Source organism: Capricornis sumatraensis, chromosome 20, assembly GCF_032405125.1.
Source record: "Capricornis sumatraensis isolate serow.1 chromosome 20, serow.2, whole genome shotgun sequence".
NCBI lineage: Eukaryota > Metazoa > Chordata > Mammalia > Artiodactyla > Bovidae > Capricornis > Capricornis sumatraensis.
In genome coordinates this window covers 57,299,724-57,313,591 of record NC_091088.1, presented here as the reverse complement: position 1 = coordinate 57,313,591, position 13,868 = coordinate 57,299,724, and the positions used below count along the sequence as shown (strand labels likewise).

General features: G+C 56.6%; 2 protein-coding genes across 2 annotated transcripts; both read right to left on the bottom strand.

Annotated features, from left to right (window-relative positions):
• Nucleotides 1-1,221: 1,221 nt before the first annotated feature.
• On the bottom strand, nt 1,222-4,376 carry LOC138096825 (interferon-inducible GTPase 5-like). The gene is made up of 3 exons (XM_068993081.1): nt 4,372-4,376; nt 3,114-3,760; nt 1,222-1,877 (listed from the first exon to the last, which is right to left on the bottom strand). Exons 1-3 carry the CDS (start codon nt 4,374-4,376, stop codon nt 1,222-1,224), a joined length of 1,308 nt encoding a protein of 435 aa, XP_068849182.1.
• Nucleotides 4,377-7,111: 2,735 nt separating this feature from the next.
• LOC138096653 (interferon-inducible GTPase 5) lies at nt 7,112-8,512 on the bottom strand. Its single transcript, XM_068992927.1, has one exon. The coding sequence runs from the start codon at nt 8,510-8,512 to the stop codon at nt 7,112-7,114; it is 1,401 nt and encodes a 466-aa protein (XP_068849028.1).
• Between the last annotated feature and the right edge of the window lie 5,356 nt (nt 8,513-13,868).

Below are 13,868 nucleotides of genomic sequence, written 5' to 3'. Positions count from 1 at the left end.
TCAACTACTCTTTGAAAAATGGCCCCTCCCTTCAAAGCCAGAACCTAACCTGCAAATACACCATTCAGTTCATTACAGTACCTGCCCTCCCCTACTCAGTTAAATACAGTACACCATCCTAGTTCAGTGTTTCCCAAAATACGTCTCCGAATTGGTCTGGTCACCACACCCTAATCCCAAACTAGTCCTGACCCTCTAATGATGCCACTCCACCTTTGAGTAAAGCGCTTGGTTCCAGTCTAAGCGGCTTAAGCCGGTCTGCCCAGCCTGCCCCCCATGCCACTTTGGTCTGCCTGGCTTCCCGTTGCTCCTGGGCACATCCTGTACACAGTCCTGGTGTGCAGGTCATGGCAGCCCCGGGGGGACTGGCCTTCGGAGGAAAAAGTACAGCTGAAGAGGGTGAATTAAAGTGATAGTTGCTGAGTCGTGTCCGACCCTTTGCAGCCCCATGGGCTGTAGCCCGCCAGGCTCCTCTGTCCATGGAATTCTACAGGCAAGAATACTGGAGTAGGTTGCCATGCCCTTCTTCAGAGGATCTTCCCACCCCGACCCAGGGATCAAACCTGGGTCTCCTGCACTGCAGGCGGATTCTTTACCATCTGAGCCACCTGGGAAGCCTGAAGAAGGTAGGGGGACAGGGAAGAATGCAAACCTCTGGCCTCAGAGCAGGTCTGGCCGAAAGTGGGGAGTCTGCAGAACTGCAGCAAGTCTGACTGGAAGCCGCAGACTCAGAGCAGGTCTGGCCAGAAGTCTGAGTTACGAGGCCCAGGGCAGACTCTGGCCCTGCCACACACTGCCCAAGACCTTAGGCGGGGCCTCCCTTTGTGAACCCCAAGATTGCTGAGCACTGTTCACTGCCCTCTTACAGAAATGCTTCTGGACCCTTTGCCTCAGCCCGCCCCCCCCTACCCTGACCTGCGTGGTGGACCACCCTCCTGACTGCCCTCCCCAGCCAGGCAACTGGCTTTTCCTTGCCTTGTCACAACTTAGCAGGCCCGTGTCTGTCCCCTCCCTGTGATTCCCAGGGGACTGCTGGTTGATGTGGGGTTCACCAGAAGAGGGAAAGTGGGAGCCATGGCCAGAGAGGGCAAAAGCACGAGACAGCACACGGCTCAGTCCAGGACAGTGGAGTTTCTTCCTTCCCCTCCCCCAACACCCCCCCAGCCTGGGCACAGACAGAGCCTGCAGGCTCCCAGCCCCTCGCTGCCACCTCTGGCTGGCCTAGGCGCCGGGCTGGGACCACTGACCATCCGGGAGCTTGCGGTCAGGGCTGTCTAGGGAGGCCTGGACCAGCACGCTATGGGCATCACTGACAGCCACATCCAGGGAGGTGCGGAGCATCCGGTAGACGGTGGCAAAGGATAGGCCACAGGAGGCCAGGGAGCCCAGGACAGGCACGTTGAGGAGCTTCTGGCTGAAGGCCAAGGCATCCCCGGAGGCCTGACCCAGCAGCTCTGCCACCAGTGCCTCAGTGACCTTGGTCTTCGGGCCCTGGAGCACCTGCAGGATCTTGTGCAAGGGCTGGCCCGTCTGCTCTGCCAGCCTGATGAGGGATCCCCCGTCCAGGCCGAAGCTGTGGTGGTAGCCCTCCAGGGCCCGGGTGAGCATGTACAGGTCACATGCCACCTCCGGCAGGCCTGGCACGGGCCTTGGGTTGGCCCCGCAGGCCACCGTGGCCACCAGCCAGGTGTGCTGCCTCAGCGAGGCCGCCTTCCGCTCCAGTGTGGGCTTGGAGACGTTGGGCAGGGCCACCAGGAATGCGTGCCGCTTGTGACTCTCAAGGTCCCTCACCATCGACTCCTCCAGCAGGTGGAAGTCATACTTGCCCAGCTCAAACATGGACAGCAGGAAGACCCTGGGGTCCCTGAGTCCCTGTGCTGCGGGAGACAAGGGCACCTTGGGTGAGTTTCCCCACTGAGCAGACCCAGGTGTCCTGACAGCTGCCTGTGAGTGTGGGGGTGGGGTGGGGGAGGGATGGGGGGTGATAAGCTGTGTCTACATAGCACATGGCTTAAGAGCATCAGCCCTGGAGCCAGGCTGCTTGAGTTCAGATCCCAGCCTCCCTCCCTATTCCCTGTGTGGCCTCAGGCTAGTTACCACACCTATCTCTCTGGGCTTCCATGTAAGTAAGTAAGTGAAGTCGCTCAGTCGTGTCCGAACTCTTTGCGACCCCATGGACTGTAGCCTACCAGGCTCCTCTGTCCATGGGATTTTCCAGGCAATAGTACTGGAGTGGATTGCCATTTCCTTCTCCAGGGGATCTTCCCTATCCAGGGATCAAACCCAGGTCTCCTGCATTGTAGACAGACGCTTTACCGTCTGAGCCACCAGGGAAGTCCATGTACTTATCTATAAAACAAGAGAATGGGTGTACCATCCTCCTAGGGATATCACGCTGGTGAAATGAGCTGTGAACATGGTGCCTGGCCTCTGGTGAGCCCCCAAGAAATGTTAGCTGCCCCCCGGCCCCCCGGCCCAGAGGTGTGTCAGCGTGGGCGTGGGTGCATAGCATTTGCACTGGCCAGTGGGACTTCCCAGGTGGAGCTAGTTGTAAAGAACCGGCTTGCCAATGCGGGAGATTTAGTAAGAGACTGAGGGTTCGATCCCTGGGTTGGGAAGATCTCCTGGAGGAGGGCATAGCAACCCACGCCAGGACTCTTGCCTGGAGAAGCCCCATGGACAGAGGAGCCAGGCAAGCTACAGTCCATGGGGTTGCAAAGAGTCGGACATGCCTGAGCGACTTAGCACGCACACACCCTTTTCTTTAATGCAAGTGACTGGTCTCTGTCATCTGTGACTGAAATTGCTGCTGTAAGCGGCATTTCACCAACAGGGGCCACGTAACTTACCCCACCTGGGGCCTCAGTGGGAAGATGCAGGGGAACTGGGGTAATCCCTCAAGAATCCAGCCCCCCCCCCCCAGCAGTCAGTGAATAAATAGAATAATTAAAAATAGATAGGAATTTCCAGGCAGTCCAGTGGTTAGGACTCAGCGCTTTCACTGCCAAGGGCCCAGGTTCCATCCCTGGTCAGGGAACTAAGATCCTGCAAGCCGCATTGTGCATCCTAAATAAATAAATAAATAACCCAGGCCCCCAGAGCCTGCCCCTCACCCTCCATCCCGGGCACACAGGCGTCCCGGATCTGGTTGAGCACCCGCTCCTCCGAGAAGGAGCTGGGGCGGCGGCTGCGGGAGGCGGCGATGTCCACGTCCACCTTGGAGCGGATGCAGTAGAAGTGCTTGCCCTGTCGCAGGATCTCAAGAGCCAGCTCGGCGAGGTCGGCGGTGAAGCTCTCCGAGGTAATGATGAGGAAGAAGTCATACCGGAAGAGCTGCACCCACCGGAAGTACTTGCCAGCCCGGAAGGCGGAGGTGCCGACGCCCGGCAGGTCCCAGAAGACGACACTGGGGTACTTGGGATGTGGGTCCGGTGTGGGGTCCACGGTCATTTCCACCACGCCCGTGCAGGCCGAGTTGGTGTCCTCGTCCCCTAGCCCCCGGATGGCATTGATGAAGGTGGACTTGCCTGAGCCCATCCCCCCGGTGACACCGATGTCCAGCCGGACGTTCTCCAGAGAATGAAGTATAGATTGTAACTTGGCGGCAACTGCTGGCAGATCCCCCGCCTCAAAGGCCTCCTTCAGGGCCCTGGTGTCCTTTGAGAGCTCCAGGATCTTGCATTGGCTGAGGCACGATTGGAAGACCTCGCTGGCCATGGGCTGCCAGACCCCCAGTTCTCCGTCTTCAGGACTTGATGACCTTGGACAGGGAAGGGAAGGGAGTGTTTTCCCTCTGAGTTACCCTATCTTCTCTACATCCCTCAGCTTTCCTGGAGTATTTGTGGCATCACCAGTAATAGCGCTGAGGGTGTTACAAGATGCCAGGTCTGGTGCTAAGCACTTTATTTTAATTCACATTTACTCATCACCGCCAACTTCTCCTGAAGTATCCACAAATCCTCAAACCAGCTGGAGAAGGAATTTCCCTCCCTTCTTATCCACATTTGGCATTGAGAAAATAAATGGGGTCCAAGGTCCTCCCCTGGAGAAGGAAATGGCAACCCATTCAGTACTCTTGCCTGGAAAATTCCATGGACGGAGGAGCCTGGTAGGCTACAGTCCATGGGGTCACAAAGAGTTGGACATGACTGAGCAACTTCACTTCACTTCAAGGTCCTCCAGCTAATGTGTGGGAAAACTGGGAATGGGGCTAAGGTCTTCTGGCCCTAAAATTCAAAGTCTTAACTTTGAGGAAGGGGGCAGGGGTTTTACCATGCCCCCAGCACCAGAATTAAGAGCTGGAACCTTCATCACTGGTAGTCATAGCTTGGGTTTATTTGAGGTTTATTCGGGGCCAGCCACTGTTCTAACCGCATGCACGATTTTATCAAGTCAGTATGATGGGAGGGGCAGCCACGCTCACATCCAGGGATTGTGTGACTGTGTCTGGTCCCAGCCGTGTCAAAGATTTGCAGGGGTGACACCAGCCAAGTCACAGCCCCTCTGGGGCTTTTATTTTCCCCTCCGTGAAGGGTGGGGGCGCCAGTTTCCTCACCTGTGGAATGGAAAGATGACTCCTCAGAACCCTCCAAGCCCTACTGTTTTAGGAAGACTCGAGGTCTTACTGCTGACGAGGTTCAGGCAGAGGCCAGCTTGGGAAGGGCGTGGAGCATCCGGCTGCTCTTGATCGTTATCTGTGGGTAGCCGTGGAAGGGTTCTGAGCAGGGAAGGGAGAGGTCCACTGGGGACATTACCAAGAGCCCTCCTGGGAATTCCTTGGCGGTCCAGTGGTTAGGACACCATAATTTCACTGCCAAGGGCCCAGGTTCTATCCCTGGTTGGGGAACTAAGATCCCACAAGTCTCGTGGTAAAGCCAGTTAATTTTTTCCAAAGAGCCCTCTATGACCTTATGGTTCAGGAGACTGGGGCCCGGGAGACAAGGGGAGTGGCAGGGGCAGGACCTGGGTGGGCAGGGCCAAGAGCCGGAACAGGGGCTGGGGGTGGAGATGGGGAAGGGAGAGATAGAGGCAGAAGGGACAGGACAGAATGAGGCCACCAGTTGGAAGCAGGGGACAGTGGTCACCCAGACTGTCTCTTTTAACCTCAGGCCCATTGTATTGAGAGCATGCCCAACCTTTCCATCCCAGCCACTTGGGGCCAGTGAGTCCGAGGGTCCTCAGGTATAGGGATGTGGCCTATGCCTTTTGAGAATAGATTTGAAAGAGACCATCTTTCTCATGCATCTGAGAAATGCCTACCATGGAGATTTCGCCCTGGGGGTCTGGAATATCCCTACCATGATCCTTTGTACCCTCTTTGGTGCAGAAAGGTCCATGTGAACCCCAAATAGTCCTTGCAGAGCCAATGGGAGGCCTTCTGGGAAGACAGGAATCTTTTTTGCAAAGCAGAGAGTTCTTCAGCAAAGAAATTTTAACATCCCAGGTAAAAGTGGACCCTCTTAGTCCATTTCCCAGAGTCAGGGGTAATTTGAGGCCCCTAGATGGGGCTAGAGGAGCTTCCCAGGTGGCGCAACGGTAAAGACCCTGCCTGCTAATGCCGGAGACGCAGGAGATGTGGGTTCGATCCCTGGGTCAGGAAGATGCCCTGGAATAGGAAATGGCAACCCGCTCCAGTATTCTTGTCTGGAAAATTCCATGAACAGAGGAGCCTGGCGGGCTGCAGTCCATGGGGTCACAAAGCACCATATATGACTGAGCATGCATGCACATACTCTTATGTACAATGAGGCTAGAACCATCATCAGGTCCTGGAGCAACTCAGGGAGTGTTAGTGAGTCCGCTGCACCGGAACCACCCTGTGAATTCCTCAAATCCCACCCTTCCCTGCACCCTCGTCCCAGTCCACGGATGCTCTTGGGGCAGCCCCTGTCCTGTGCAAGTGCCCCAGTCTGGTGATTCCTTTTTAAACATGCGTGACCCTCAACTCGGCATGTGAGTCTTGGTTTGAGCAGATAAGGGTGTCAGATTCACTTCTGCATCCAGCTGGAGAGCTCAGCACAGAGCAAGGGGCTGTAGCAAGCAGTTGAGGTCCCAAGGCCGCCTCACTGTGTTATACAGCCCATGTTTTTTGAAACCTGGTGCAGCTTCAGAAATCCCAACAGGCACCCTGTCAGACCCACGGCCTTACAGCACCATCCCCAAAACTCACGCCCAGCCATGCAGCCAGGCACACACAGACCTGGAACCCCAGTCTCAGCCAGTCACTCACAATCTTAGACCCACCTGCAGCATCCAAATCAGCAAGGCTTACCAAGAGCCCTCCCGATCAGACACACCAGCAAGCGCATTCCCACGTGCATCCACATGCAGACACGCTGGCCATCTTTCTGAAATGAGGCTTGTTCCAGGGGGCCGGTGCCGTCCCTGCCTTTCTCCGTGGATGCTCATAGACGCTCCCACCCACCCTCTCACCACCCCCACTCTCATTCTCTGTCCCCAGGTTCTGCACAGAGGCCAGTCCAGTGGCCACCTGGCTGCCCCCTCCCTCCTCCCTCCCGCCCTACATCACTCACAGGCAGCAGGGCTGGCTCAGGATGTCCCATCTCCCGGGCATCTGTTTCACTCAGTTGGTTGCTAGGCACTATTGTGCCCAGCCCGTGTACCAGTTGGCTGCCCCTCCCCCACCACAGCAGGCCTCTGGAGCTCTCAGGATGGGACACGAGACTGCAGGCCTCTGGAGCTCTCAGGAAGGGACACGAGACTGCAGGCCCCAGGGCCCATTCAGCCACGCACCTATGTTGACAGTGGGCTCCTGGCTTGGCTCCAGGCCAGGCTGTCCTGTTGTCCCCAACCGCCCCCCTCCACCTCTCCCATGGCCACTTGGGGATCAAGGGGAGAGAGCCTTTTTCTTTTTAAAGAGTCCTGCCACCCTCATCCACACCTTGAACCTCTGCCTCCCAATATCAATTCCTGTCCTCGGTTAGGGACTTGGCCTTGGGCCTCCCTCCACCTGCCTCCCTCAGCCTGCCCCACCCTGTCCCCACTCAGCAACCGCACCTCTCATTTTCACCACATTAGGCCTTTTTTGATTGTTTGGTGGGTTTGCAAAAGGCTTGGTTTGTGGGTGAGGCAGTGGGTAAGGGCTGCACTTTCATTTGTCTTCGGACAAGTCTCGCTTCTTCCAGCTGTCCAGAATGTACTTAAGGAGGAGGCCAATCTTCCGGCGGGTCGAGAGTGGGGCTTCCTCCATGCTCCCCTCCCCGGATCCCCGCTTCTCCACTCCGTTGTCACCAGCCGCCTCCAGGCTGACATCAGGCTGAGCGTCCTCCTCCTCCTCCTCCAGAGCCTTGATGCGGACGCGCTGGGCATCCTCGGCCATCTCGTTTAGGCAGCCCTGGAGCACGGTGTAGACGGTGCCGAAGCTGATGCCCCCCGCCACCAGCGTCCCGAACACCGGGATACCCTTCTCAAAGGCCCGGGCCACCCTCATGGCGCCGTTGGACGACTGGGAGTAGAGCCGCAGGACCGTCTCGGGGGAGACCTCGTTGGCCAGCGGGGAGCGGATGACGGAGCGCAGGTCCCCTGCCTGTTTGCCCACCTGCTCGGCCAGCTTGGCCAGCGAGTCGTCGTCCAGGCCGAAGCTGCGGTGGTAGCCGCGCAGCGAGCGGATGAGCAGCGCGTCGTCGTAGGCGGCCGCCAGCCCGGGCACAGGCAGGGCCTGGATGACGCCGGACACCAGGGCCGTCTTGAGCACCTGCTCCTGGAGCATGTCCTTCTTCTTCTGCAGGGCCTCCAGCGAGATGTTCGGCAGCGACAGCAGGCCGGCGTGGCGCCGATGCGCGGGCAGATCGCGCTCCCAGGTGGACATGAGCAGCGGGAAGTCGTAGCGCGCGGGCCAGAGGTTGGACACAAGGAAGACGCGCGGGTCGTGGACGCCGGCCCCGCGCAGCCGCTCGGCGCAGTGCTCGCGGATCTCGTGCAGGACCGCCCCCTCGCTGAAGCCCGAGGGCCGCTGCATGCGCGTGGCCGCCAGGTCCTCGTCCACCTTGGTGCGCACGAAATAGAACTTCTTGCCCTGGCGCAGGATCTCGGAGGCCAGGCGGGTCTCCACCGCGCCGCAGCGGCGGGGCGAGACGAGTAGGAAGAAATCGTAGCGGCCGAAGTCCACCTGCTTCAGGTACTTGTCGGCCGAGCAGCCGGGAGAGCCGGCCCCTGGCAGGTCCCACAGGGTCACGTCTGGAAACTGCGGGTGCGGGTAGGGCGAGGGCGCTATTGTGGTCTCCACGACGCCGGTGAGGGCCGCGTCGGGGTCCTCGGCGCCCAGGCCGCGAAGGGCGTTGATGAGGGACGACTTGCCGGCCCCCGATTCGCCTGTGACGCCCACCTCCAGCCGGGTGCAGTCCGAGGAGGCCAGCAGCTCCCGGAGGCGGGAAGCGGCCTGGGGGATGTCGCCCGACTCGAAGGCGGTGCGCAGGGCCTCCAGCTCTTCCTTGGCCATGAGGATGGTGGTCTCCTCCTCCCCGGACACCGCTGGCAACTTCGAAGTAGCCATGGTGACTGGCGGGTCAGAGGGTGCGGGGGGTGGGGGGTGGGGGAGAGTCACGGACGGACGCGTGGTCCTCAGTGTCTGCGGAGGGGAGAGCAGAAGGGAGCCAGCCGTTCAGGCCTCCTGGAACGTGGCGTGGGGCAGGGAGAGACACACCAGGGCTATGAGGGAAGTCTCTCTGGAGCCCCACAGCCCTCTCCTTCTTAGAAAAAAGCCCGGGATACCTTTCAGACAGGAGGTAGGGAGGGGGCTTTGTAGTCGGTGGCCCCAGGTTCCCATCCCATCTCTGCCACTAACCTGCTGTGTGACCTGGGGCAAAACGAAGTACGCCTCTCTGAGCCTGTTTGATTCTTGCTTAACGAGTGTACTGACTGACCTGCCTCCCAGGGCACTGAGGAGTCTTCTTCGGGATAACCCTAGGAACTCCCACCCTTTTATGGGCAGCTTGAGACCCATGCTGTCACATGGGGCCCCACATTAAAAGGCCCAGCTCTCCTGGGACTTCCCTGGTGGTCTAGTGGTTACGAATCCACCTTGCAATGCAGGGGACGGGGTTCGATCCCTGGTTGGGAAACTAAGATCCCACATGCTGCTGGGCAACTAAACCTGCGTGCCAGCTCTAGAGAGCCCAAGTGACCTGACATAGCTAGATAAAATAAATAAAATTTTAAAATAAATAAAAAACAAAACAAAACTCAGCTCCTGCCTTAATGCTCTTTTGACATCGACTAAAATTCTAAACATTCGAAGCAAGGGTGCTGCATTTTCATTTTTGACTGGGCCCTGCAATTTATGTATGTAGCCAGGCCTGCAGTGGAAGGGGCTTTAGCTCAGCTCCTGGGCCCAGGAAAAGGGAGCAGTGGGTCTTCCGCTGCTGCCTCTGCGGTGATTAGAAGCAGCAAGAAGTGATGGCCAAGGGGACCCAGACCCTGGAGCCACACTGCCTGGGATTCCATCCAGACAGGCCCTACCACACACCAGCCGAGAGACTTGGGGCAAGTTCCTGACCGCTGCCTCACTTTTCTCATCTTACAGATCAAAGCGATGTGCAATCCTTACAGCAGACCACCTCCTAGAGCTTTTGAGAATGAAATGAGTTCATCCAGAAAAAGCACTTAAAATAGTGCCCAACCCAGTATCTGTCCAGCAGAACCCATTGTGAATTTTACCACAGAGGCCAAGTACATTTAGCATGGCATTGAGCTGTGATATCGTTTTACTCTGATGTGCGTTTTGAATTTCAGCTACACCTAGATAGATGTAAAATGATAATTAAAATGCTGTAGCCACCTTATCTAGTGAAATCAGCACCCAGCCACTATTTTGTTGACTATGAGAAAGTTTATGTTAATTTTTAGGGTCTGATATAGAATATTTCATGTGTATTGCAGTGGTATTCATATGCTATGTCTCTAAACTTTATTTTCAAAAGCTTAAGGCCCAAATAAAAACTTCTCTGGAAAAAAAAAATAGTGCCCAACCCAGAGCAGGCGGTCTGCATTATCAGCATCACTGTTATCATCATTATTACTATTCCTGGCTGTGTGACATCCCTGCCCTCTCTGAGCCCCTGCTGTAGCACCTGCATGGTGGAAGATAAACCTGCCCTCGTCGCCGGGCTTCTGTGACCATCATGAGCCCCATCACCTGTCTGTCTCTAGGTCACCTTTGAAGATATTCTTGGGTTCAGCCAGGCACAGGGAGGGGTGCCCCCACCCTGGACGTCTCCTTAAACACCCAGCCCTGCTTGGCAGGGCTGGCTAGGCTAAGTCCCCTCCCTCCTCCAGGAGCCTGTCATGGTGGTCTCTCCTGAGATCCTTCCTCCTCACCTGGGAGCTTCCCTGGCCCTCCCTCTTCCCGATCACACACTCTCCTTGTCTCTCGCCTCTAAAATACCCTTCCTTATTGACTAAAGACTCTTCAGAGAACCCTGGGAGAGATGCTCAGGTCAGGGATCAGTGTCCCCATCAGATGGAGATGGATTGAGGTTCAGACTAGACATGAGATGTCCCCACTCAGAGGCACAGCCAGGGCTCAAACCCAGGTCCTTCTGAAGAGCTGCTCTCCCTTCAATCACGTGTCTTTACCTCCCCTCTTTCTCCTCAGCTGTCCCTGGCCGCATCCTCACCCAACCTTCTGCAGGAAGACAGTCCTTATTCCATTGTTCCCGCCAGGTCTGATCACCCATCCCAGGTGGGGCCATTTCACCCTGGGGCTCTACCCAGTCCCTCCTGCGTCCCGACCCCTGACCCATCTCAGAGCGTGGCCTGGGTAGAGGAGAAAGGGAATCCTTGGACAGGTCTCAGTGCAAGGGGCGGAGGGGCCAGTGCCCACTGGGGTGGACCGAGGGGCTGAGGGAGCTGGGCCTGGGATTGGACAAGGGGAGCTGCCCTCAGGGGGACTCACCTGCCCTGCAGGCTCTCCCTCTCCCCTTCACTCTTCCCGCTGGTGGGGCCTCCTCTCCTGTTAGCACAGGATCAGGGCCTGTTGCTAGGACCCATTATAGTAGCAAACCACAGCTTATTGGTCAGCCAGCCCCGGTGCAATAATGTGAGGGTGATGTCAGGGGGTGGGGTCCCAGCCCCACTGTGGGACCCCACCCCTAGCTGCTCATGGGACCACCACTGGGTGGTCTCGGGCCCTTAGCCCCCCTCCACCCCCATCCCCCAGGGACCCAGAGAGAGCTTTCTGACACCAAGGCTTGTTCAAAACCCGCCCGTGGTCTCTGTCACCCCCAGCACAAAATCCCAGCTCTGGCATCTGAGAATCTGGCCTTGCTCACCATCCCACCCTCTATTTCTCCTCCATCCCGGGACTCAGTTTCCCAAACAAGTCATTTACTCTCCCTCCTTTGCACTGTCTACCCATTCACCCACCTTACCAAGGGTGGTGTAGGCTCTGTGGGTGGTGATTAAGCTCAGCCAGCTCTGGCTGAGTTGGGAGGAAGTGCTAGGGAGAGCCCTGTGCGATTTGGCCTGGTCCTGGCCGGGACTGGTGGTCCATGGGGCAGTGGGGCAGCACCCACACCCCAATTCAGTATCTGGTTTCTAAGCTCCCTGATTGGCCTTCCTCCTTCCCTAGCATTTTAACATCCTCCGATGCTGGGAAAGATTGATGGCAAAAGGAGAAGAAGGCGGCAGAGGATGAGATGGCTAGATAGCATCACTCACTCAATGGACATGAACTTGAGCAAGCTCCGGGAGATAGTGAAGGACAGGGGAGCCTGGAACGCTGCAGTTCAAAGAATCGGACATGACTGAGCAGCTGAACAACATTAACAACAGTGTACCCTCAGCCCATCCTTCAAATCCCAGCTCAGGTGCCGACTTCATAACACTTTCCTCCTTTCTCCTGTCTCCCTCCCCTGCTTCCTCAAAACCATTTAAAATGGCATTGAGGGGGCTTCCCTGGTTGTCCAGTGGTTAAGACTCCACAGTCCTGGTGCAGAAGTCACGGGTTCAGTTCCTGGTCGGGGAAGTAAGATCCTGCATGCTACATGGCATGGCCAAAAAGTAAAAATAATTTTTAAAAATAAAATGGCATCTTTTAGTATGACAAAGAGGGAGATGGAAGCAGGGAGAGATGTGAACGAGAAAAGAGAGTTGAGGGGGGTGGTTGGGGGGAGGCTCAAGAAGAGGAGGATGTATGTACCCTTGTAGCTGATCCACATTCTTGGACACCAGAAGCTAACACAACATTGTAAAGCAATTACCCTCCAATTTAAACTACATTTTAAAAAACAGAGAGAAAGAGTTGGGATGGAAAAGAGACTCCTTAAAGAGGAAACAGGAGAGTCAGGCAGGAATTCAGGGATGAGAGAAGAGTGCGGCAGAAAACCACCAGAGATGCTCTCAGAGGCGCAAGTTACAGACAGAGCAAAAAGATGCAGAGCCGCAGAGATGGAAAGCGAGGCGTGGACCCAGGTGCACACAGGGAAGAAGCTGAAGGTCTAGAGACCGGGACACAAGCACACCAGCCTCCTGGGGGACATCTCTTGCTCTCCTCTATTCTAGCACCCATCTCTGCACCTTCCAAGCCTCCCTTCCAGTCCAAGGGAATTTTTTATGACAGTCTCCACCCTGGCTCTCCTCCCAACCCCCTCTCTGCCCAGGCCACGTGTCCCACCCTCACTCCCATTTCCTGGGATGAAGCCAGAAGCCCCCACTACCCAGAGGCCCCTGCTTCCAAGGTGGCACTAGGGGTAAAGAACCTGCCTGCCGATGCAGGAGACATGAGAGATGCAGGTTCGATCCCTGAGTCAGGAAGATCCCCTGGAGGAGGGCATGGCAACCCATTCCAGTATTCTTGCCTGGGAAATCCTATGGACAAAGGAGCCTGGCAGACTACAGTCCATGGGGTTGCAAAGGGTAGGACATGACTGAGCAACTTAGCACCCACACAGCCAGAGGCCCTGGATACTCAGAGGGTTTTGCTGCCAATCTGAAGCTCAATTCTGGAAAGAACCCTCCAAAAGAACAGCTGAGGAGGAGGTGGAGGCCCAGAAAGGGACGAGAGGGGACTTCACGCCCCCCGCCCAAAAAAAAAAGAAGGGAAGAGACTAGTTGAAGACCACAAGGAGAATGGGAAATGGATAGTCTGCTGACTACACTGAGTTCTTAAACCACAGGCGAGACAGAAATGCAGGTCAGCACACAAACTCATCCACATCCTCACTGACTGACACAAACACAGAGACCAAGAGTTGAAGAAAGATCCTCAGACATTCCCAGACAGCAAACACACGACCTAAGTTTTCTCCCCACAAATCCAGACCCAAAGTCTGGCCCAGGAGGGAAAGGAAAGACACAGAGCCTCAAGTACAGAGCCTTTACAGACAAGTCCAAAGCAGGCAGACTTACAACAGCCTCACAAGCCACACGCAGACCAGCAGACCAGAGGAGCCGCAGTCACATTTGCAGACAGCGTACTCAGACGGCGGCCCCTGAAACCCTCCACGTCCATGCATCCTGTTCCAGCTCCTAAGCTGTGTGAGCAGCCACGAGCCAGGGTCCCCAAAGTAGACACATCAGGCTCTGCCCTTGGGAGCTCCTGGTTGGAGGAAAGGAAGGGGATGGTCACGGCCAAGGGTAACTCTGGACCAAGACCAGGACGCAGGACGCCTGCACAAATGCATCTAATGCAGGCTGGCACACTGCCAGGGGCACTTCTCCCAGCTCCGGAGAGTGCCAGCCCGCGGGAGGCTGCGCCCATGCCTGTCCGCCAGACCTCCTCTTCTGTCTTCATTTATCAAACACTCAGCACGTCTCCAAGGCCCTGTGCTGGGCTAGATGCTGGGAACACAGCAAAGACCAACCCCCCGCCCCCGGCTCTGTTCCCGCAGGACTGATTCATAGTGCAGTTA

Coding starts and splice junctions, on each gene's coding strand:
- LOC138096825 (XM_068993081.1), bottom strand. Junction 1,878..3,113: donor CTGTGTGCCCGGGATGGAGG/GTGAGGGGCAGG, acceptor TGTCTCCCGCAG/CACAGGGACTCAGGGACCCC.
- LOC138096653 (XM_068992927.1), bottom strand. CDS start 8,512: ATGGCTACTTCGAAGTTGCCAGCGGTGTCCGGGGAGGAGGAGACCACC.